General features: G+C 38.3%; 1 protein-coding gene across 8 annotated transcripts in view; it reads right to left on the bottom strand.

Moving 5' to 3' along the window:
* Positions 1–25,721, bottom strand: part of PDE1A (phosphodiesterase 1A) — a 237,434-nt gene that overhangs the window by 31,612 nt on the left and 180,101 nt on the right. For all 8 annotated transcript variants that reach the window (XM_030017548.2, XM_030017549.2, XM_030017546.2 and 5 more), the window contains 8 exons: positions 21,294–21,476; positions 20,767–20,833; positions 19,688–19,804; positions 17,465–17,605; positions 12,623–12,723; positions 9,958–10,083; positions 3,949–4,050; positions 3,709–3,829 (listed from right to left, as the gene is read on the bottom strand). In XM_030017548.2, the coding sequence (XP_029873408.1) occupies positions 3,709–3,829; positions 3,949–4,050; positions 9,958–10,083; positions 12,623–12,723; positions 17,465–17,605; positions 19,688–19,804; positions 20,767–20,833; positions 21,294–21,476 (958 nt within the window). The remainder of the gene's footprint in view (positions 1–3,708; positions 3,830–3,948; positions 4,051–9,957; positions 10,084–12,622; positions 12,724–17,464; positions 17,606–19,687; positions 19,805–20,766; positions 20,834–21,293; positions 21,477–25,721) is intronic.

Raw genomic sequence — 25,721 nt, 5'->3', positions numbered from 1 at the left:
GCTGCACTGTGCTGGGCCCTGGCCAGTATCTACCAAACACTGCTTGATATTATGCAGCACCCTCAGGGAAGAAAATAATCCAAATCCTTTTGATGGCTGGTTTTGCCATAAAAGAAAGTAAGGTCAAGGGACCTGCACAGGAGATCCAGTTCTTAGGAGTAAAATGGCAAGACGGGCGTCGTCAGATCCCTATGGATGTGATCAACAAAATAGCAGCTATGTCCCCACCAACTAATAAAAAGGAAACACAAGCTTTCTTAGGTGTTGTGGGCTTTTGGAGAATGCATATTCCAAATTACAGTCAAATTGTAAGTCCTCTCTACCAAGTTACCCAGAAGAAGAATGATTTTAAATGGGGGCCTGAGCAACGACAAGCTTTTGAACAAATTAAGCGGGAGATTGTTCATGCAGTAGCTCTTGGGCCAGTCCGGGCAGGACAAGATGTTATAAATGTGCTCTACACTGCAGCTGGGGAGAATGGCCCTACCTGGAGCCTCTGGCAGAAAGCACCTGGGGAGACCCGAGGTCGACCCCTGGGGTTTTGGAGTCGGGGATACAGAGGATCCGAGGCTCGCTATACTCCAACTGAAAAAGAGATATTGGCAGCATATGAAGGAGTTCGAGCCGCCTCAGAAGTAGTTGGTACTGAAACACAGCTCCTCTTAGCACCCCGACTGCCAGTGCTGGGCTGGATGTTCAAAGGGAAGGTCTCCTCTACACATCATGCAACTGATGCCACGTGGAGTAAGTGGGCCGCACTGATCACACAACGGGCTCGCATAGGAAACCCCAGTCGCCCAGGAATTGTGGAAGTGATCATGGACTGGCCAGAAGGCAAAAATTTTGGAATGTCGCCAGAGGAGGAGGTGACACGGGCTGAAGAGGCCCCGCTGTATAATAAACTGCCAGAAAATGAGAGGCAATATGCTCTGTTCACTGATGGGTCCTGTCGCATTGTGGGAAAACATCGGAGGTGGAAGGCTGCTGTATGGAGTCCTACACGACTAGTCGCAGAAACTGCTGAAGGAGAAGGTGAATCGAGTCAGTTTGCAGAGGTGAAAGCCATCCAGCTAGCGTTAGACATTGCTGAAAGAGAAAAGTGGCCAGTGCTCTATCTCTATACCGACTCATGGATGGTGGCAAATGCCCTATGGGGGTGGCTACAGCAATGGAAGAAGAGCAATTGGCAGCGCAGAGGTAAACTCATCTGGGCTGCCGCACTGTGGCAAGATATTGCTGTTCGGATAGAGAAGCTAGTGGTAAAAGTACGCCACGTAGATGCTCATGTACCCAAGAGTCGGGCCACTGAAGAACATCAAAACAACCAGCAGGCAGATCAGGCCGCCAAGATTGAAGTGTCTCAGGTGGACCTGGACTGGCAACGTAGGGGTGAGCTATTTATGGCTCAGTGGGCCCATGATACCTCGGGCCATCAGGGAAGAGATGCAACATATAGATGGGCTCGCGATCGAGGGGTGGACTTAACCATGGACACTATCGCACAGGTTATCCATGAATGTGAAACATGTGCTGCAATTAAGCAAGCCAAGCGACTGAAACCCCTGTCGTATGGAGGGCGATGGCTGAAATATAAACAGTGGGAGGCCTGGCAGATTGACTATATCACACTCCCACGAACCCGCCAAGGCAAGTGTCATGTGCTTACAATGGTGGAAGCAACCACTGGATGGCTGGAAACATATCCTGTGTCCCACGCCACTGCCCAGAACACTATCCTGGGCCTTGAAGAGAAAGTCTTATGGCAACACGGTACCCCAGAAAGAATCGAGTCAGACAACGGGACTCACTTCCGAAACAACCTCATAGACACCTGGGCCAAAGAACATGGCATTGAGTGGGTATATCACATCCCTTATCACGCACCAGCCTCCGGAAAAATCGAACGATACAATGGACTGCTGAAAACTACATTGAGAGCAATGGGGGGTGGAACTTTCAAACATTGGGATACACATTTAACAAAAGCCACCTGGTTAGTTAATACTAGAGGATCCACCAATCGGGCGGGCCCCGCCCAACCAAGACTTCCACATACTGTAGAAGGGGATAAAGTTCCTGTAGTGCACATGAGGAGTATGTTAGGAAAGACAGTCTGGGTTAGTCCTCCCTCACGCAGAGACAAACCCATCCAAGGGGTGGTTTTTGCTCAGGGACCTGGGTACACCTGGTGGGTGATGCAGAAGGATGGGGAAGTTCGATGTGTACCTCAGGGAGATTTGATTTTGGGAGAGAATAGCCAGTGAACTAGGCTGTATGATATTTAACTGCTAAATAACCTGCCAATGTATGTCATTGTATCTATAGTGTCTATATGCCATATCAAGGGTATTACTGTAAGAATTACCCAAATGACTGAAGAATGGACTTTGAAACTGAGCCAAGAACAACAGTGATAGAACTTGAACTGGCGCCCAGCAATTTCCTCAAGATCAACATCTTCGACCTGCAGACCAAGGGTGTGGGTTGCATCAAATGTACCAGCCAGAAGTTCCAGAGACAGCATACAACAACCCAACACCTCACACCATCTCTCTTATCCTGAAGAAGTGTTACAACAGATGGAGCCTCAAAGTCATGGACTAAATAAAATTGATGGACACATTGGAGGGATAACCCATTGACTAAGGGAATACTATTTGTATGTGTGTGTGTGTGGGGGGGGGGGGTGTCCATATACATATATATCTATATATAAGACAAGGAAAGTGGTAGCGGTTGATTGGAAAATGTAGGATCTGGGCATGATGTAAATGGTATAGAATAAGGGGTGGATAATGTCCTGGGTTCAGCTGGGATAGAGTTAATTTTTACAGGAACCTGGGAGGTGGGGGGGCATAGCCGGGGCAGCTGACCTGAACTAGCCAAGGAGCTATTCCATACCATGTGACATCATGCTCAGTATATACATGGGGAGTGGGCCGGGGGGAGGGTTCTCCTGCTCTCGACTTTCGGTGGGGGAAGTGGCGGAGCGTCGGGTCCCGGGTGGTGAGCAGTTGCACTGTGCATCACTCTTTTCTGTATACTCTTTCATTAGTACCGTCGTTGTTGTTGTAACTTTTTTGCGTTGTCCCAGTAAACTGCCCTTATCCCAACCCTCAGGGTTCCAGTTTTTTTTTTTCTTTTCTCTCCTCCGTCTCCCCCCTATCCCACCGGAGGGGGCGGGAGGAGTGAGCGAGCGGCTGCGTGGTCCTTTGTTACCGGCTGGGCTGAAACCACGACACATATCCATGGCAAGTACTGGCAAGGAAAAGAAATAGGAGGTCTTTCTGAAATGTGAAATGGAAACAACTTTTTGCCGCCTTTGCTGAACATGAATTCTTCCTATTTTCAAGTCCCTCATCCTACCCTGCCAGTGCTTCTTTTTAACTCAAAGCATATATAAATCTCTGTCTACAGAATGAAAACAGCTTGACAAGTTATATTATAATTGAAAGAAAAAAAACACTACAACACTCAGAATCCTGGTATCAGCTGAAATAGATATAGAGCTATAACAATTTCATCTTATTCACGCACATAAAAGTTGAATTAATGTCAGTGGTATGTATGAAGAGTAGGGAATATATACTACTGACTATGCTTGTCAATCACAACCAACAGCATCTTTGCTGGTAGACTTATGAAAAGATTTAATTGTGTAACCATTGCTTCTTGAACTACATTTACTAAAAGATTTTAAAATGGCACCTGTCGAAAAAATTCTTCCATCAGGGCCATGGTCCACCGGTAGTGCAGTTCCCAGGATTTTGCTGGATGGCTTATGTCTGCTGCATGTAGAATCAAAGACATGGCTTTGGCTTTGTCTACCCTGTTAATTCAAGGACATGCTCCAATTATCTCAAAACAAAAGCAACTATTTAAATTCTTTTCTTGTACATTGTCTCATTGAAAGACTATAGATAATGAACAAAATGGAAAATCACCTACCCCTCTGTCTGCTGTAGAGTATGTCGCATCGTTTTAATTTGTTGAAAATGACCCGACATATCTGTAGACAAGACCATCTCAATGACCAAGCTACGCAACTCCCTAAGAATAATTAAAAGGAAAATGACTGATTACAATTCATGTATTCTATGTATGGTACATTTGTTTAAGCAGTACTTGTTAATTTATAACTTTCTAAACAACATCACAGGTTTTATTACATTTTAAGAAGCATTTAAATAAATTATTAACAACTTGAATGCTGTATCCTAAAAGGATTCTGTGAAAGCAGTGTACTTCAGAAAATGCACTCTGCAATCATTATTTCAGAGTCATACTGTTTTGTAATTCCTCTTTTCTAGTGTAAGCTAAAATTACATGCAGTCCTGTCACCCATTATAAGTCTTTCCTTATTTTTTTCAGCAGTAGACTACTCAAAAAACCAGTTGGTCTCTGGGCTTACCACCACACAAGAGGATATATGTGTGTCTTTCATTATTGCCCTCATATTAGTGCAGAGCAGGCATAACACTAAACCTAGGAAGAAGGCTGTGGAAACACTAGGAAGAGCAAGAGGTACTACACCTGAAACAGTATCAACATTATAGCAATAGATGAACATTATGACAAACTACCCTTCATCTCAAAAATACCTTATTGCCTATTTCACGAATCAGAACAAGTTTGGGATTTACTATTTATCTGTATCTTGGTATTGTGGTCAGAGATGTTGGCTTGTACATCAGCTTTCTATTAAATGAATATGAAAATAGTAAACCATGAATCATGTAAGAGAGTGTATTAATTCTGATTGTATATGAAAGTATATTAATTTTGTCAACAATAAATACTGATTTGGAAAATTCTGTTTCTTTGATGTAGAAGGATTGTACATAGACCTTGTAGGAGTCTGCTGAGTCTTTATTTACATACTTTTTAAATGGCCTAGGAGGATTTATGTGCAAGTGTTGCTTATATGTGTATCAGGGACAATTCACCACATTAAATCTTTGATTATGTAGCATATATCTTCATGAGCACACCCCCAGTCTTAAGGATGTCCAAGTATCAATTACAACAGTAGAATCCTACTTTAGTCATTCTCACTGATCTTTCATATTGTATTCCTATCTTTGATTTACTTAATAATGCAGTTTTTTCAAAGGACTATGTTTTAAAGAGGTAAATTGCAATTTTCTTTAGGCTGTTAGAATAGTTTGTTATAAAAACTATCCAGACTGTTTTTGAGCCAAATTAATTGCGTATTTAAACTGATACTCCTTATTGATTTTTGTGTATTTATTCCTGATTTGTTTTGATGTAACTGGATAAAGACTCAATCCTCTCACTTCTACTAAATAATATGCAGCCATAGCAGCTTGTGTTCAGAAAATGCCTTACCTTATCTGACCTCATAATAAGATACTAATTAATTTGCATCCCAACTGTTCCTCCTCCACATTGCTTTGAAACTGCACCCTTCAAACACAGCCAAACCCATTAAAAAAAACCCAAACAAAACCCAACAGCTATCACTGCATGAAACCTGAGGGCTCTGCATTGTTAAACCCTGTTGTTTGTAAGACTGAAATAATTATCACTTCCCCTTTCTATGGGAGATTTTCCTAGGAACTTTCCATGTCTGAACTTCTAAGAGTAATCAGAAATAAGCTCACCCCTACTACACAAGACACACAGAGAAGCAAAATGTTGCTTTCCGTTTACTCATGCTGTCATGGCAGCAGGCAAACCCTAATTCTTACCTCCATCACCTGAATAAAGATCAAACAACATAGCACAACCCTCCTCACACACTTCTGAAGATTTCAGGCCACTAAAATGCTGCTGAACAGCAAAGGAGAGGCTCTCCACCTACAGTCTGCAGTTGTTTCCTGCCTGCGCTCCCATCCATCATCAACAGAGGGATGGAAAATTGAGAACTGACAGTGAAACATTTAATAAAGGTCTACTAGAGCTATGAATGCTCAGTCTGCTACCATTGCACAGAAGATTACTCTTGGACTTAAACCATTCCCAAATCATTTCCCAGGGAAAAAGTATCATCTCAACTTCCATATTGAAGGAGACCTCAGCCAATCTCACAGGTAACTGCTGGACAGAAATCTCTGCCCACTTCATTAAGTAGTCCACAGCTACAGGCATCGGGATAATACAGTTAGCATTGCTCATGCTACCATGGCAAAAAGATACGTAGGTGTTGTCATCTTTAGTTCTATGACGGGAAGTGGTAACAGCATTCATGTACAGTGCATAGTGGATTTTTGGGGCCCACAATTGGAAGATTACTGGGTTTGAGTATACAATGTCCATTTTTCTTAAGTAAACTGTCATGTCCTGTGCTGTCATCCTTTCTTAACCTTCCTATATCCTTATGTCCTATGGATTGGATACTGTAAAAAAAAAAGACGCAAGATGGTGTGAAAAGATGACATGAATAATGCTATGTTAATGTAATAAACATGTAATAAACAAGAGACAAAGAGTGGCACATGAATTTCTCGGAAAAGTAGTTAACCAATAAACAGAAACCAGCTTTACCTGGATTTGTCCATGACAAAGACATTTAGTCAGCTGGAAACTAATGAAAAATTGCAGGAACAGGCTAAGATGAGCAAAAGCAAGTTGGGAACTGAAGACATAAGGTTCATCTTGCAAGTTATAGCAATCCTGCTTTCCTCAGACAGAAGACTCCCATATGAATTTGTGAAAGAATAGCTGTTCATTATGCATTGTATATAATGCATATTGTTTTGTTAGTCTTTTTTATATAATCAGACAATATATCATTGTATGTGTTACGACTGGAATGGTTTGACACATTAACACTGCCTGACCACCTATGACTGTTGATGTAACACATGGGGTGCTAGAACACTAGAAGCCTGGTAAAGCAGAGGAGAAAGGGCAACAAAAAGGGATCTCTCTTTAGTTATTTAGGGGCACTAAGTGAGAGAAACAAGACAATATGAAAGACTGGAATATATTTTCAGAGTTGAGAAAAGAGTGAGAAATGACTATGAGTGTCACATGCGTTATCCACAAAGGACATCCTCATCAGAATGCTGGCAGTGTTTCCCCGCTCAGACCAAACCCTATGTTTTAAACTTAATTGAAGCTGACAGTTTATTAGTGCATTTATCTTCTTAATGTTAACATGTAGAAAAGAAAATGTAATACTATAAAGTCATTCTCAGTCATTTTGCTTCATCTTGCTGAAATAATTAGCAGAATCACAGTTTAAATAGGCAGCGGTGTTAAATTTTTTAAAAATGAAATTGCTGCAATTCAAGAAAACAGATCTGACAGTAGTCAAGAAATTAATCAGTGCCAGGAAGTACATTAAAAAGTTGAACAAATTATCATTTCAATTTACTGCCAATCTGATTCAGTGCAAACTTCCAAACTGTTAGTCTAATAGTATGAATTGCAGTATAGATCCAAGAAGTTCGCTCTAGTAATAACTAGAAAATTAAAGAGCTTCTTTTAAGTGGCTAACAGATCTGTCACTGCACCAATGAAGGCTGGCGCTTTGGAATTTACTGGTTTGTTTGAACGTACAGACTGTAGTTGCCTAGCTAAGTGACAAAACGTGGAACTGAGTGTCCTAGTTTAGTTGCTTGAGCTTATTAGCCAGTTTATACATCTCTTCTAAGTTGTACTGAATAGCCCCAACAAGAGACCATAAATTCTACTTTCCCTGGTTGCCAAATCCCACCAGTGTCAAACTGGCTGCATATAATAGTGGACTGGATCTGTGCAGCCACTCTAAACAAACAACATTTGCAAAACTAAAATGAGATCCTCCAGGAAATCCTAATTGGTTTACAGTGAGAGGAGACTGAAAAGCAAGTGCAAACACACCCAGTGTGTGATTGAGCAACTTCTGAATGAACGTGGTAGTTTATCACAGGTTAAAAACCAAGGAGAAATTAAATGCAACAGAAGCTAGTGCAAAGGATCCATAACTGGACTGGAAAAAGAACTGTGGAAAGACCAGACTGAGCAATCTATGCAGAGAAGAGTGTGCTTCAGAAATGTAAAATCACATTCCTCCCTTATTCTGTTGCAGTCCACCAGAGCAATATGTATAAACATCACACACCTGGAAACCACAGGGTTCTCCTTCCTTTGGCAAATATTGTCTTTCACAGGAGTTTCCATCCTATCACCCTCTTCCACAGTGACATAACAAAAGAGTACCACTGGGATGCACTGTACTAGCTGGCAGCCAGATTTCTGGCAGCTGAAGCAACTGCATGTTGCTGCAGGGATACCCAAACTATACTCATTTATGGTAGTCTCCAGTGATGAAGGAGCCAGGACTGGGGAGGCACATGAGTGTCTTCAAGCCATCCTGGGTCCAGCCCTGAACTGAAATTCAACTGAAGAAGATCTGCCTCTTTCTACCTGAAAGCATTCTCTGGTAGGACACAATATGAAACAACACTACTTCTAAAAAACATACTCAAGGCAACAAGTCTGAAGATTTGAAAATCATTATGTCTCTACAATGATGGTTTTAAAAGACAGAATAACAGCCTCTGATGGCTGTCTACTGGCACAATCACTTTGTCCATACTCAGTAGGTAGAACAAGCAAAAATAGGGTCACAGAGACCTATCAGCCCCAGAACTATCAGGCCCAAAATAATTCCAAGTAGAGCAAGGCTGGCTTATGTTGGCAATGAAAATCTAGGTGTATATGACAATTGTTGCTGAAATTTACAATTTACTTCCAGAGATCTTTCTCTAGAACTAATTTTACAACACAAACTTTATGATAACTAAATCCAAATTAGTAACCTCTGAGAAGAAATCTTTTATGAGAATGAAAAATTGTATGCTTCCTCTCTCACTTTGTATTAAATAAAAAATTAAAAATACTTTAATATTAAGTGTTTTGGGGTAGCTACAGAAAAATAATGAATTGAAAACCAAAAGGGTCAGCAGATTTACATTCAATAAACGCTTTATTTAGGGGTGTTCTGATCATGTAGATAAGTAAAATCATGTAAATCTACCATGTAAAACAGTCTGTCTATAAATATACACCACACCAGAATTTGATCTGACATTCACATATTCCTTGATAAGAGTATAGTTTTGTGAAAATATAAATAAAGCAGAGTATAGCTTTGTTATTCATGGTGGCGTCGTTCATAGTGGAGACTTGCCTGGAAGCAGAATATCTCTCTCTGACTTCACAGACCACCTATTTAAAAGTTATTTTTAGGATCTCTGAATGATAGCTATGTTTCCAGAAACACACAGAAGACTCATATTTTAAGTGCTATATGTAGCGATCAGAGACATACAAAGATGACATGTCCTTTTTACTAATGGAGAAAGTCTCATCTCTAACACTTGTTCATTTTGGTCTTACAGGTCTTAGTATTTGTGACATATCAATTATGATCCTGATTCTTTCAGCCGGTCAAATTTTCTTCAGGAATTACACTAAAATTAAGAAGAAGGAAAAAAAAAAAAAGAGATTTCAGTAGTGCTTCTGGGCCTTTACTTATTATTTTTGGACTCTCCAGATAATTAATTTTTTAATGCTAACCAAGATGTGACTGTGCTGTGCTATGTTACACAGCAGAAATCCCAGAGGCAGTAGTGCTCAAGCTGACAGCAGAGTCTGACTCTGCACCAAGGTTTTAACCCACTGTTAGGCAAAGGTGACCCAGCTCAAGAGGGGCAGCACTGTGGTTTTCCTGAAGAGCTATCTCACCTGAGACACTGTCCACACAGTCCAACGCTGTGCCTTGTAAATGCACAACCTCACTTGGAAAATTACATGGAGTCTCCCAAACAGCACCTCTTTACACCATAGCGGCCTTCCCTAAGCTCTAAATATCCACTACTCCTTCCAGTGCCAAAGCTTCTTCCTGTAATTTGAACTCTTAAAATAGAACCCACAGGGAAGGTTTGGTGTTTTTTATTATTTTTAAATACTGGAATTAACTTTGAATGTCACAATAGGTCTTACCTCCAGTCATCTTTGGTTAAATTTGCCAGGATGTTCATCTCTTCTTCTTGCATGAGTCTATAAGCAGCACTTACATGATGATTTTCAAGAACAGAACGGTCATTGTACAGTATTGCAACATCTGACCTAGTGTTAAAAAAAAGGCAGAATTTGCAATAGCATCCCAATGATGGCACTGGGGAAGGTAGGACTGTGTATTGTCTATGAGAACTATTGACCAAGTTCATCAAACTATGTTTATTTGTTCCTATTGTATCAAATACGGATAAAGTTTCCATCCTAAATGCATAAAAAGTTATTATTATACCATTGTATATACTGTTTGTGGGAAAGTCATCTTTTTAAATGTGTGATGTTTTATTTATATAACTGTAACAAAAATTTGTGAGGAGATCTTTGAGCTTCTTGACTGTAGGTAGGATCGTAAAGCAACAGAAATGTTCTAATTAAGCTACTCAAGTACTCTTTGGCAATACAACCATTTAAAATGCAATGCATTCACCAACAAAGGGGGCTCCACACATAGCATGGGTATTAAGAAGTTACTACTTCTGTTCTGAGAGTTGTGCTTTGGCCCATGTCACTCATAATCAGAAGGAGCTGTAAATAATAAAATATTAAAACCTTTCAATTTCATATGTTTTAAACGGATACCATCTTTTGTCAGAAAAACAGCCAAACCTTGAGCCTCATAACAATGGAATGGAAGAGATGCTAAGCTGAAATCTGATTGCATTCAAGTGCTTCCTAAAGCCAGACTCTTACCCTAACGTTAGCACCCTCGACAGTATCCTTTCTCTCTTAAAGACTAACCTACAATACCAAAATTACATATAGATTTTGATGCTGTATGGATTTATCATACTTAGCTTCAGACTTCACTAATTCTTGGGGAATTTGTTTCCCCAAGACCTGATCTGCACTTGCTAAGCAACCTTGGGTCTCGCCTCTCTGCTACACTTCTGTCTTCATAAAACTATTCCTGAGTATTTCAATTTGGCCAACTGAAAAGTCTGTACTAGAAGAAAGGTGTACAGTGCAGTTACCATGCTATTAATAAGGTAAATTCAACCTCTTGTTCTGTTGAGCAATAGTATATATTCAGTGTAACCACCCACATGTACGGTATGGTACCAAGGAATCTAAAAAATGAAAATAGGATTGGAAACTTTATTTAGAGGGAACAAACCATAACCTACCTAAATAATGAATATGTTTACATCCATAATCCTACTAAAATCATGGGAAAATCTGTGATTTGCCAATCACATATGTTTAACAAAGCACACTTTGATCCACATAGCTGCTTATGGCTAGTTTGAAACAGTGCTAAGATTTGCTATGACTATGACAGCCATTTCATCAGCTTTTCTCAGGCAAAGGAAGCCTGGAATCATGGCCCTGGGATGCCACATCAGGGCCAAGTTCTACTAGTAGGGAAGAATGAGCCCCATCACAAAACAAATACCTGTTTGCAAGTATGCCCAAGAAAAACTCGAAGGCTAACAGCTTAATTAATTTTCCACTTTTGCAATACTTCAGAGCAAAATATTAAGGACAAAAATAGAAAAGTAATATAAACTTGGAACTACAAACTGAAGTTTATTTTTAGCCAGACTATGCTGAGGGAGAAAAGAATTATGTCTTTATTTCAGCCACAGATCTAGAATTTGTTCATTATTGATGAGCACATCTCAGGGCACAAGTTTATTACGTATTTAATTTAAATGTAACCATTGGGCACTTGATCTGTATAGGTAAGTGTGAGGATGCTTCTGTTCAAAGTAGTAGTATTTCTAGCACGCAGCTGTTTTGTTAGAATATGTCAGTGCTTTGCTGAAAATTTTTTTTCAAGAGCAGGTAAAGCAGACTCCTCAACTGAGGATACTAAAACCAAAGTATAGCCTAGTATGAGAGAACAGGAAGATGCTTCATACTTGGTTAAGTATCAGGTGTACTATTTATCACCCAGTAATGGATTGGTCAGTGATTTTCCTTTGATAAGCTGAAAATATTTTAAGGGAAAGAGTTATATGCTGCTGGTTTGGACCAGAGGCTAGGATGACATGCTGCGCCTGCATAAGAATACAGTTAGCTTAACTTTCAAACTGGATTTCTTTCTAGATTTCTTTTTCATAACTACTGCAGATGCTGTCAAAACATGCTAGGAGAGGACACGTGATGGGTATTTCTAAAGCCGTACTTGAAGGTTTCCCCCTCTGTACTAGGACCCTGTAAGTTTAATACACAACTTGAAACAAAATGTAGCACCTGAAGTAAGTGCAGATACATTGCTGAAAATGAAGTGGTATTTTTCTGGGGAGGCTGTGGAAGAACTTTTTGAGTCAAAAGTATCAGAATTTAAGTGAGCAAATAGAAGGGTGAGGGGTTTTCAAGTCCATGTTCTGAATCTTTTTGAAATCTCTCTTGATATATCAGCTCCAAAATATAATGATTTCAAACACTATGGAGCTAATGCATTACTTTTCCACACCGTCTTTGTTCATGTGAGCAGTCCCATTAACTGTACAGAGGTCAAGGAAGCAATTTGTAAAATCAGGAATGACCTGGCTACTTCCTGGCTGTATCAGTAAGACGTATGAAACAGTTCAGACCAATGAACAGCAAACTCCAGATATGACACTTAAGAGACCACTTGACTTACCTTGTCTGAATATGAAAATTGTTTGTGGTCCCAGTATGTTCATAATCATGGACGGCAGCTGCAAAGATCATTGCTAAGATTTCCAGTTCTGTGAGCCAGTGCTGGTAAATGAAAACCAAATCTTGGTCATATTTTCTATAATAGCCTAACTCAGATTAAATACTACAGTACTGGAAATGTTTTCCATTACGTTCAACTTAACCAAACTTTATTCTTGTCTTATTCCAGGTAACTGTATATCCATAACACTTCAGTACTATACAGTAAAATAACTCCTTGTACTTATGATTTCTCTAAGATGAAGTTAACATCCTATGGTCACTAGCAAAGTAAATATTGGCAGCCAAAAATTATAAGAAGTTATTAAGACAATTACATGGTATACTTTGGAGCTGTTTTGAGTAGGAAGTATCTAATCTGCTAGCCCATACATGGCACTTGTCAAATTATGGTATATTCATCTAAAAGCTTGATATGAAGCTAAGGTTATAATTTGTCTTTTAGTGAACAATATATACAGTTCACAATAAATTCTAGGTACAACATCAGCATTAACTATAGTTTACCAGTGTACATAGCACTAAAATTAGGCACATGGGAGATTTTTGTGTTCTCAATTTTGTCATACTTTGTACTAATACAAAAAAAGGGTGCATAAGGCTAGTATACAGTTACACTGAACAAAAGGTAATACAGGTCATGTGTACAAAATAATGCAGACCCTAGAGTTTTGTGCACTTTTATACCTCTTACTAACTGAGGCAGTTCTGTATCGCTCAGTTTGTAAAATAAGCGCTGTTATTTTATCTTTCAAGTTCTATTTCTTGAATGATAAATCATCCTTGAGGAGAAAATTTACTCCATCTAAAAATGAAGGCAGAAAAATCATGTGATAATTAACCCCCGCAGTCATAGGAGTGATTAAGTCAAATGCCAGTCAAGCATTTCCACACATATTTCAGATTTTTTTAGTGTAAAAGTAAGCTTGTGTACTAAAGGATCGAAGAATGATCTCATCTTTATGCACCCATATATGCACGTACACGTGTATGAATGCATATAAGATGTATAAACTGCCAGAAGTAGTAAAAGCTGCCAGTAGTAGTACTTCTTTCAAAGAAGAAGAAAGGGAACAGTCAAGATTCATAAGTAATGTGAGAATAATGAAATAGGTCATTCAGCAACAAAATAAGACTGCTGAGGAACAACAAGTACTGGCTGTTGGTGAAGCAGTATAGATCAAAAAAGGTCACAGCAGAGGAATGAGAATGTACTGTAAGCAGTTCTAAAAATGGAAACGATGACCTTCATCGTATTGTGTGTCACAAGAAACCAGGCCATGACCAGTCCTGGCTTTCACAATGTTTTCAACATACCAAATAGAATAGAAACCCAGAAATTACTAGTAACTAAAGCTAAACATAAACTTTTTCTTTAAGATGCCTTCTCAAAGATCAGCTTTTTTAGTAACCAAAATAGTTGCTAGACAATGCATTTATAAGTAGAAGAGAATTCCTTACAAACAATATCTATGGGCTATGCAGAAGCTTCATACAGTACTATATGAGAACAAGTATTCTAGAGACTGTAGCTGTACAGTCAAAATTCAGATCAGTATTCAGATAGAGAATCAGAGAACTCTTTAGCTAAAGGATTTCTAAGTAGGAGAAAGCTCTTAGAGAGACAGTTAACAAGCATTTTTCTCAAAGGGAGAGGGAAAAACAGGTATCTGGAGACCTGCAAGACTGCGAAGAGCTGGAACCTGCTTCCCTCCTGGAAGATACTATGCCATGCAGGTGTAACACGTATTGGAAAAGATCTCTTCTGTTGAGAGATGTGTTCCAGTATTATAAATTGCTTATAAGTAAATAGATTCATTTCAACTTTTCCTGAGCTCTGGTTCAAACTATTTTTTTAAACAATGATGGATTAAAAAATGAGTAAGAAAGGGAGTCTCACAATGCACTTATTGACAGTAAAGACATTTTTTCCTTTAGCTCGAGCAATACAGGTACGTGGGAGGAGAAAAGGGATGGTGGGAAGATGATCGATGACTCAAAAGTTCCTTACAAGATGTATTCCCTGGGACTTGGATTCTTAAATCTTTATAAAGACGAAGACTTCATAAATGCAAGCTTGAGTTGTATATTTCAGTCATATCATCTGGGATTTAATCTCTTGGGAAGGTTAATGGATTGTGTGCCATCTGTGATATCTAACTTTCTAACACATTGATCTGAGGTGGCTGTTTCTTAAGATAGACAGTAACTTTTGGAAAATACAATGATCATTTTATTTCTTTAACTGCAACTCTGAATATGTGTTATTCCTCACAGGAATCTCTCTAAAGGCTTGTGGAGAACCATAAACCCTGACCAGCCAATTTTTTTTTGGCAAACGCTGAAATATGGCTGTTTTCCAGGTGCCTATAAAAGATACAAAATGTATGACCTCAACAACAGGAATCATGAAAAGGGTTTTCTAAAATCCAGCTTTTTGAAACATTTGCTTCAGCATATCTTTCCGAAGTGAACAAGGAAGACAGCAATTCTTTGCAAGATTTGGGACTCGGTATCAGTTCTTTAAGATACAATGAAAGAACTTCGAATTGCATGCCAATCTGCGAAAGCCACACAGGAATTTGATATAGAATTGCATCAAATTGACTCCAGTCCAGGTACTGGTTAGAAGATATAGCAGAGTTAAAAGAGGCATTACAAGGGACATACTCTGAAAACTACTTAGCCTGAGAAGCAAACTTAAAATTGTTATTGAGTAGGGTTCTGTAGGATTAAACAGGCAACAGGAAAAAAATCCAACAAGTTTAATAGAACATTTGCATGATACTGTTGCATTCTCAAACTGAAAATGACATTTGGGACAGAAGTACTTTGCAAGATGCAGAATCACTAGGCCCTCTTTCAGACACTGATTTCTATAAATATTCCTTCTGCCTGGCAAGCTACATCTGTTTGAAGGCACTCTTGACTAAGCATTGTCCTAGTTAGATATCTTTCCAAGAACCTTCCAATATCATAATTCAGCAATTCAAATGTGAATATTTAAAATCTGGCCTAATTTTATAGGAATATTTTGTAGCAGCGCTGCAACATTAATGAGGTTTTACAGAAAAGTAACTGCAGTACAGTCTAAGGTTTTCTGAAAATAGTTGTCCAAATCACATCAAAGTGCAGTTACAAGGTTAAGATGCTAACATTGTAAAACTTGAACTGGAGAGGACTTTCTTATTATCGTGTGCACCTGGTGGAATAGCAGATATTCAAATATGAAACAGGTTCCTTCATTCAGTGTTCAGAGATAGACAAAGTGTGTTGCAAAGTTGTTCAATCAATGGCTAAACATCCCAAATTGACTAGGATATCTCTGGAAGTTGGAATCTTGTCCTGGCATCACAAAGACAATCTGGATGCTCTTGTCTTTTTTGAAAAGTGGAGGGGCACAGTTACAATGGGCCAAAGGGATGTTTATAATGTATAATACAACAAAGGGATTTTCCTCCCTGTTAAGTTGCTGATCCAGGTGTATACCTGCAACAAAAACATGTCTCACATCACTTAACGTAGGATATGAACCATGATCTAATCTCTTCAAGCTTTTTCTTTTATTAAAATATTATTTTGATAGGTGAACATCATACGCAACAACTTTGGTTTGGACTCATCTTGGCAAGAGCTGTCTAGTCTATGCTTCAGTCTGATATGGAAGCCCTTTCTCAAGAAAACATCTCATTGTGAAAAGGAATCTTAGCTGGTGAAGAGTCTGCAAGTAGTACTTGTGTTAAAAATGTAGCTTTAAAAACTTGATATTTAGAAGCAAATGCCTTCCTTCAAAGAGTAGAACCTAACCCTGTAATGCCTAGGGACTTGTTCTTGCCTCCACTGAAGCCAAAGGCAAAGCTTTCAGTGAGAGAAAGCTTAACATAAGTGAATGACTGTCATTTATTGTGTATATATTGGAGCACAAACATCTAGAGTCAGCCCTAAAATTTTCCTTTCCAAAAGTCTTATGGAATTGTTTCACGGCTCTGCAAACAGTAATCAGACAGTATCACTTCCCTCCTTTTTTTTTTCTTTTTTTTTTTGAAACAAGTGCATTCATAGTGAAGACAAATCATCAAAAAGCCATTGACAGAGATGTCTGTTTTCTTTCAGTCAGTATTTACTTTTGTCTAGCAAGCTGGTAGTGAGGAGACTCCCACTGATGGTATTAAATCTAAGATAAGTGTTTAGAGTAAAAATGCTTGCACAGACTTACTTCAGTTCCCAAAGCAAATACTAAAAAATATTAGCATATTCCAATAGTGCAAGGCAGGTGCAATCTCCTGCCTACTACAGGCACACACAGTATTCAAGAGCAGTCCTAAATAAGGTTATGAACTAAAAGAAAAAGCAGCTGCAGAGTATTTGAGTAAGCCTGCACTGATTCAGTATAACTTTCAATGGCCAGGACCTCAGCAGATACTAAAGCTTCCTTGCCTGATCACACCTCCCAGGCTCTGATGTGGAAGTGAAAAAATCTCACCTGCCCACTCCTGCAAATATATCTCTTTTAGTATGATATATAATACCCTAGCACAGGCAATGAAAAGCAAAAAGGATTTAAGAAGGATTTTTTTCTCCTTTTTTCCTCCACATCAGTAGAGTTCCTGCCTGGAAGAACTGTTAAAATGACATAAAGTTCACAGTCTGAATGGTAGTTTGGAATCTATCTCTGCACAATTTTCAAGGGAGCTTTTTCCTTAAGAGAAGACACACATACACATTTATCCAAAACAGCAAAGTCTGAGAAAAGAAGTAAATTGAACATTGCAGTATTTCTTACCATGATACCAGTGTGAATCATTATGTAATGCACAGTTTGAGTAACATCAGCTGCATGGATCAAATTGTGATATGGATTTTTGTATTTGCTGTAACCAACTTCAAGAGCTTCAGCAAATGAAATAAGATTGGGAACAGGGATCTGAGGGAAAGCAAAAATTAAAATAAATGGTTTTTTTTTCCTGCAACAGCTGCAAAGTTAATCATGCAATAAATAAACCACAAATAAATATACTATAGAATTTAGTTAACAAACAACAAAAGAAAAATTTAAAATCTAAATGTCTAATATCTTACATGCATCAGGGAGTCTTCACCCAATTCTTGTAGATGTTATATCCCTCTACATACACCATGCACAGCATGTGGTTAGTGTACAAGAGACTGCGGAGGTATCAACCAAATAGTTTTCAAGAGATGTATGTTTGTCTGTCTGTACCAGGAATGCACAGATTCCTCATATAATAAAGGCATGCCAGATAGGAGTCTAACAATAGGATTATCTCCTTTTCTTCACCAGTTTTACCTTGCCTGAGACAAGGCTTCCTTGAATCTGATAGTATGACTTCCCTTCCTCCTCTTCCTCCAGGCAATGTATGAAGTACAGGTACTATCTAGTCCCATTTATTTTCCTATTGTGCTGGTTTCGGCTGGGGTAGAGTTAATTTTCTTCATAGTAGTTGCTATGGGGCCATGTTTTGGATTTGTGCTGAAAACAGCATTGATAATACAGGGATGTTTTAGCTACTGCTGAGCAGTGCTTACACAGAGCCAAGGCCTTTTCTGCTCCTCACCCTACCCCGCCAGCGAGGAGGCTGGGGGTGCACAAGAAGTTGGGAGGGGACCCAGCTGGGACAGCTGACCCCAGCTGACCAAAGGGATATTCCAGACCATATGACGTCATGCTCAGCAATAAAACTAGGGGGAATGTTGGCAGGTGGCAGGTCGGGGACTGGCTGGCATCGGTCCATTCATTGGTGGTGAGCAATTGTTTTCATTTGCATCACTTGTCTTTCTTGGGTTTTATTTATCTCTCTTTGTAATTTTCCTTTTCATTACAATATTATTATTATTATTATTATTATTATTATTATTATTATTATTATTATTATTATTATTATTATTATTATGTTTCAGTTATTAAACTGTTCTTATCTCAACCTATGAGTTTCCTATTTTTACCCTTCCAATTCTCTTCCCCCCATCCTGCTGGGGGGGGGCGGGAATGAGCGAGAAGCTGTGTGGTGCTTAGTTGTCGGCTGGGGTTAAACCATGACACCCATATAATGAAATGACATTTTCCTTAAGACTTTTTTCCTTATTTAAAAGCCCTGCAAGCTAAACAGTGGGACTGAGAATGGGCTTAAGCCCACTGAGCCAGTAACACTGTGTAGTTTATGACTGTGTTGTTAATGGTAGCCCTGGTGTGGCTCTGACTTCAAGCACCCAGAGCTTGAAGGGAAAAGCTTGATGGGAAAAGCTGAGTTGGGGTTAATGGTTAAAATTAAAATATTCAAACCAACTTCAGGGTGAGGCAGCCTTTTCAAAAGGAACATGGAATTTTGCAGTGGAGAGATTTTGAAACTGTAATGAAACTTGCATTCATTACTATTATAATCATAAATTTGTCACTTTGATCCATTTTTTATCTCAGCCTTTCAAAGTTGGTTGTAAGTACTCCATATTGTACTGCAATGCCCTGAAAACACCATGGAAAAGCAGCCTTCTCTTTATATATTCCCCAGTTGGTTGGAGAGGAAGGTTCAGCTGAAACCCCTGTGCACAGTGGCGGGCAACATACTATGATCTAGACCATGAAAAAAGTACTTAGAACTAACTACAGTTTTCTGCCTTATTAGGATTCTTTGTTCCATGAAGCTGGGACTCTAATTCAGTACTGCTGAGTAAATAGGCTGTATACATAATCTGTTTATTTAATGCTTACAACATTTAGCTGCTCACTAGCAACATGCCATCCCAAACTGTCTTGACATGGGTCTACATAGCTTTCCATTTTTTAGGTTGCAGAAAAATTTGCATGCTTTGGGTGAAGTTCCATTTGGAACTATTGGCATATCACAATGTTCGATTTGCCATATTCTTTGAAATTCTGCACTGCATTGTACAATAATAAACCATTTCAAATGTATCCTGGCTTTCTTGTAGTTTAAATTTGACATACTTATTTTTGCATACATATTTTTATTCGTGGCTAGTTTCTGACCTTGAAACGGCTCAAAAGGTCATATCGGGTAAACAGCTCATACATCATAAATTTCAGACTGTGCTCTCCACTTGCTTCATTTAGGGCAAATACGTCAAAAGACCATTTATCAACATCCTGTAGATGAGGGGAAAAGAAAAAAAAAACCATAAAATTTCCATCTTTTTAAGTAGGTTTCCAGTTAATCACTGGAAAAAATATTTTGGGGGTTTTTGAAGGGAAGGGGGAGAGTTTGGTGGTTTTTTATTGTCCAAGTCTTTCAAACTCCTACTGTAGATAACACATTAATGACTATTTCAATATTAATGATGAAGATAGTTGTGCAAGTTATGAATAAAATACTTCTAACACGACCTATGCAACTTTGTATGCTTTGAATCAAAGGCCTTAATCTTTCAGATTTAACTTCCTGCATACAAATTGTCTATAGAACCTTGTGGAGCTGATGTGAATACCCATCCTTTAAATAGGCTTTAAATAGTGTCATTAACACTATAGCCATATAGCAATTTGAGAATAATATAACAGTGTCTGACTTTCAGAGGAAAAGGTGAGGTACTATATTCTCAAGAAATACCATTTTTTAATTGCATACATAGCCATAGAAACTTTACTACTATAAAAGAGCGCCTTTTGGGTGAACTACAGTAATGCCTTAAATTCACAGCAAATACTGTACTTGTTCCATAAGCTGCAGCTTCTTTTGTTAGCTCTATCCCAACACTAATTCTCCTTTTTCTTTCCTAAAAAGGAAACAAATGCTGCTGAGACACTGATTACCATACCACTGGGAGCTGATAAAACCATGTCTCACGTTTCTATAAAAATTTCTATACAAATTTCATCCTATTGCTCTAATAACATCTAAATGAAATCACAATTATCAGTGAAACAATAAACAGAATCATATGCTATTTTTGAATTTTTAACTATTCATGTCTCTCTTCTGTGTGCTCAGTTCTGTAGTACCAGCTATGGCCAGGGTATGTTCAGTAGAAAAAGATATTCATTTCACCCTAAAAGTCACCAAACTTTAGTACAAATATATTCAAATTACACAATGATTAAACTTATTTCACCTTAAATGTTACTATCACTTCTGCTGGGTAAGCCAAACCAACCATGCTAGAAGTTCTTCGGTACATCCTAAAAGAACAAATAAAACATTAAGGAATAGCACTCCTTAAAAATGTACTGTAACAATTTCCTTTTTTTAATTCATCTTTCACTGTTTGTGAAATAACACTAAGCTATTTAAAGGTTTGATCCCAAAGACAACATAAACCTTTTTATGAACTTAGGAGAAAAGCCTGTCTGCTAGTATATTACTCTTTTATGTTAGTGCAGTCTTTGGTATATTTTAGTGTAGAAGCTTCAAAGCCATGAAGTTCATTCCCAGAATTTTCCAAAGTCCAGGAGATTTCATTACAAATTTAGAGGTTTAATCTGGATTTCTGTATAGAAAAATAAAGTGATTGCAGAAATTGAAACCAAAATTCTGGCTCAAAGATTTGCTTCAGGTTCATCCCACCACGTAAGGGATCTCCAACAACAGACACTGTGGTTAAATGCAGTACTTGCTGTAATAAGAAAACAAAGCTCCCACCTTTCTACAAAAATCCCAGCCTGTACAGCGTGCACAATGCTTCGGAATTTGGGCTTTTCTTCAGGTCTCCTCTTCACTATTCCCATTTCTCTTGTAAATGTAGAAGCTAACCAGTCACGCACTTCCAGCGGGACTGAATCCGACTGGATGTCAGAGAGTTCATCCTCAGTGTCCAAAAGCTTCCTACAAAAAAATTAACACAAGGTAACCGAGAAGATGGCAGACTGAAGCAAAAGGAGTATGGACAGGTGAACAGCTAACAAAACTTAATTTTAACAGGAGCAGAGGTTGTCTGTAGAATTGACTCAGCACATCACTAAATGTCTTCTCTGGTAGACATACTGAGGCCACTGGGAAGCTGGACACAGCAGGTATCTTCCCTCTGTCCCACTGCTTATGTTTTAGAAGGTAAAAAGTACGCAAATGCAAGATATTCAAGCAAAGGCAAGAGAAGATTTTCTACAAAGATGTCACAGCTATGGTGGATTGAAGTGAAATCAGTGAGTTATAAAATCCTGAGGAGACATCTAAAACAGTAGCTGACATGAACATCCATAGAAAGAGGGGTTGCTGCTATAACTGAGAACACCAGTGGTTCATCTGATTTGTCCTCCAAAATGGTACAAACAATGTTTTGACACTTACATGGAAAGTATATGATATTACATAGCAATGCTATGCTGAATGCATTTCAGTGAACACCCTGTATACATGCTTGTCATGTTATTCCAGTGCAATAAAAGTATTAAAGAGAATTAATTCCTTCTGTGTGGAGATCTGTATTCCTATTGAAGGCAGGGTAACAAAATCATAGCAGTAAAGATATTGTACAAGACTGGATTGCAAGTCAGCTTTCGCAGTTCTTAGTTGTTCAAAAAGTTAGAAAAGTTATGTATACCTCTTGCAAAATAGAAAAAGTATAAAAAAGAAACGTCAACAGCACTGAATTGGAGGACATCAGTTTACTTAGAAGAAACATGTAACTAAAGATTCTCTTAAAACGGACTCAGCACTTCAGTTCTACACTTCTATCAGATGCGGGAACTTCTTGCTGTTATTTGCCCATATCACTCAGTCTTCTGGGGTTTTCCAAGAACCAAATCCCTTATTTGGTCAGATAACATGTTTTCCTTCATGCAATTATGCAAGAAACCCCAGAGTTAGGATGACCCAAATATATGTAAAGCATGCCACCCTTTAAAAATGTTTTATTAGAAGTGGTATCAATTGAATTGCAGGCATTATTTGATTACATAATCTATTTCTCTAGTGCTGTCTTTCTCAAACTGCTCAAGTTTGCATGAATTGGACACAAAGCAATGATGGAGAATGTATTTTGGGGTGTGATTTTCTTATCAGACAATCTGCTTGTTGAGTTAAAACTTGGGTCTCTTCTCCTGAGGGAACAGGATTCCTGGGAAATATATTTGGTAGAAATTCGGCTAGCAGCATTTGCAGATGGGGATTTGGGAGAGGAAAATTATCACTTCCTTTTCCATTTTCATGTTGTCACCTCTGCCACTGTCTTTTCTTTCTACTCTTAGCCTAACTCTGTTGACTCTTTCCCTTATTTATGCATTCGCTACTCATATTTATTCAGTGGCTCTTTCACACCTTTCAATTTCTCTGTTTCTCTTTTTCCACATTTTCAAAACCTTGCCTAATCCAGGTCTTCTCTGGCACATAGAGGAATTGAGCAGCAACATTGATGATGAAGAAAAGCCTGAATACAGTACAGTTCAAAGGAATCCCCATGTAAATCTAATACTATCTGAGGGATTATAAGAAGATGCCTAGTAGGAAGCATGATGCCAGAAGTGTTATATAAATTATTAGTGAACAGTGAGCGTAGTATATTTATTTGTGCTCATCTGCCCTGTTCTCAGTTTCAGCACCCCATCTGGCTGGTGGCATATTTTGTGAGACTTTTCAACTGGGGTTTAAAAAAAAAAAAAAAAATCCATAAAATGCCCCCAACACCACCACTATTTACTGAAAAAACAGCAGACACATTCCTCCTAGTTTTTAGGGACATAGAATTATCAGACTAGAAAGGCTCTTCAACACAGAGTGCAAGAGGAGCAGAATGGACAAGAATTACGAGATTTTCTGACTGTGGGACACAGGCCAAAAGTCAGTAATTTATTTTGGAGGAACAGGACTTGTGTAGAGGAAAGGATTTGGGCAAATTATCTTGCAACACTGAACTGACCATAGGTCAAAGGCCATAAATTGATTTTATTCCCTCAATTAAAAACTATGTTATAGTCCACTTCAATCCCTACTAGTCTAACATTGTTATTAAACATCCCTGGAGAGATCAGTACATTTATATTTCTGAGGAATATCTGACATTTGATGTATTTGTACTATAATCAGGAATAAACCTTATAATCCCTAAAACGTATTTTTGTAACTATTCCGACCGTTACTCAAACGAGATGAAATTATTCCAGTGATAAAAGGACCATGGGCATTAGGCTGCCTCAGAGCATGCAGCAGGGATATTCCACATCACCTGTGCAGCATGAAGCAGAGCTCTACACCAGTTTGCTATAGGCTGATGCAGATCTGAATTTGGGACCAAGTCCTGAGCTCTGCAGGCATGAGCTGCTGGAGTACAAATTAAGGCTAGCAAGACACTGTAGTTTCTCTAACCTTTTTAGCCATTCATCTGTAAAATCAGAGGACTATTCAGTCTGTAAATGGTAGTAATAGGAGTTACTTTATGAAGACAGAACAGAGAAACAGTATTTGAAAAACGTGTTTCTTTAACCAGCAATTTTCGTGAGACCACTGCTCTCTGATGAGAGATGACTGAACAAAGTGCTATGGGGGAGAGAGAGAGTTTCAGTGTCTCTGGTTCCTACTTAAATAACTAGGAAAGCAACTGCAACACAGAATTACGTTGTAAGCACAATCCTTTGTAAGTACAAGCTCACAAATCCCTCAACACATAACCTTAGTAACTTCTCAAAAAGAATTAGTTTCTTTCAGAAGCCTAACTGAAACAACATTTAAGGAGAGGAAACAAGGGCTAGTCATCCATCTCATAACTGTCTATTTTCTGCACTTCCCTGACCTTTTGAAGAATAAGATTTATATTGGGGAAAATTACTCATGGCGTATGCATTGCTAGAAATGTCCTTTAAACAAATTCACTAATGACTACCATTCTTCTGTAATTACAGGGACAGGGCTCATATATGGGTCTACACATCTGAATAAATGGATGGTTAGAGGGATATATAATTTGATGGTAATTTTATTTAGGAAGAGAAATAAATTAGGCCATATATTGAACCACACAAATTATGCCTAATTATCACAAATTCTTAGAATCCAATCTTCAACTCATTTCATAATTTGCAACTTTTGTCAACTGTTATTCATCTAGTTATACCTTGATTATAAAATATGCTATTATTTCCATTATATTTCCATGGGTGTGCATGTATATGTATACATACACAATATTGTGGATTCTGTGAAACACATCTAATTATTCACCTTTTACTCACTGATTGTGAAAACACTTCTTTAAAATAACCCAAATAAAGAAAATGTATACATTGAGACATAAAAAACATCAAATGGTTTTTATCAGTAATTTACTTACTATTTACAAAATGCACACACACATATACACACACATACAGATATATATATATATAAAAATTTTACCAAATGTAACAAAAAGAATCTTCAGCAGAAGTATCAGAATTTGTGCACATTAACCAGAAGTACTAACAGTACTTCAGCACTTACATTACAATAATAGCTGAAATTTTCTTCTTCACCCAACGAGAACCAGTTTTAGATTGGCCACTGCTACTTTTTTTTACATGGGTCTTGTTCTTTTTATGTGGAACCATTTTCTTTTTATGTCGAACCATTTTGCAGCTTGTTTGCTGGCCCCTAGTCTATTGATTGTACATCACTGCAGAAAATGCATCAACTAAATCACAGAGCCCCTACGTGCCTGTCCTCGCTGTTACTACTGCTGTTGCTCAGAACTTAACCACAACAAAAGTTGATGCTTGGAGCAGGTGTATTATAACATCACTCTGATGCAATAACTGAGCATTATAACATCCTCATTTCTTTGAATAAATTCTACAGTACAACATTTTTTATAAGTACTGGAAAAAAACATAACAGTCAGAAGTGTATATGCAGAACATTTTTATTCCTGAGTGTTTATATTACTGCTATTTTAATTTATATCTACTAAGAACCGACAATTATCAAAAGCTTCAGTAAAAACAGCCAATCAATAGGAAGTTATTGGTGTTTGGTCTTTGCCTAATGAATGTTATTATTGCCCAGATAAATGGAAAATATATTCAGAAATTCTGCATGCTGTAATTCTACTGTTATGTAGATTTCTTGCTCTAACTTCCACTCTGAATCACAGGTGAATAAGTA

The sequence above is a fragment of the Aquila chrysaetos genome, chromosome 6 (genome assembly GCF_900496995.4).
Source record: "Aquila chrysaetos chrysaetos chromosome 6, bAquChr1.4, whole genome shotgun sequence".
Taxonomy (NCBI): domain Eukaryota; kingdom Metazoa; phylum Chordata; class Aves; order Accipitriformes; family Accipitridae; genus Aquila; species Aquila chrysaetos.
This window is presented reverse-complemented; position numbering and strand designations above follow the sequence as displayed.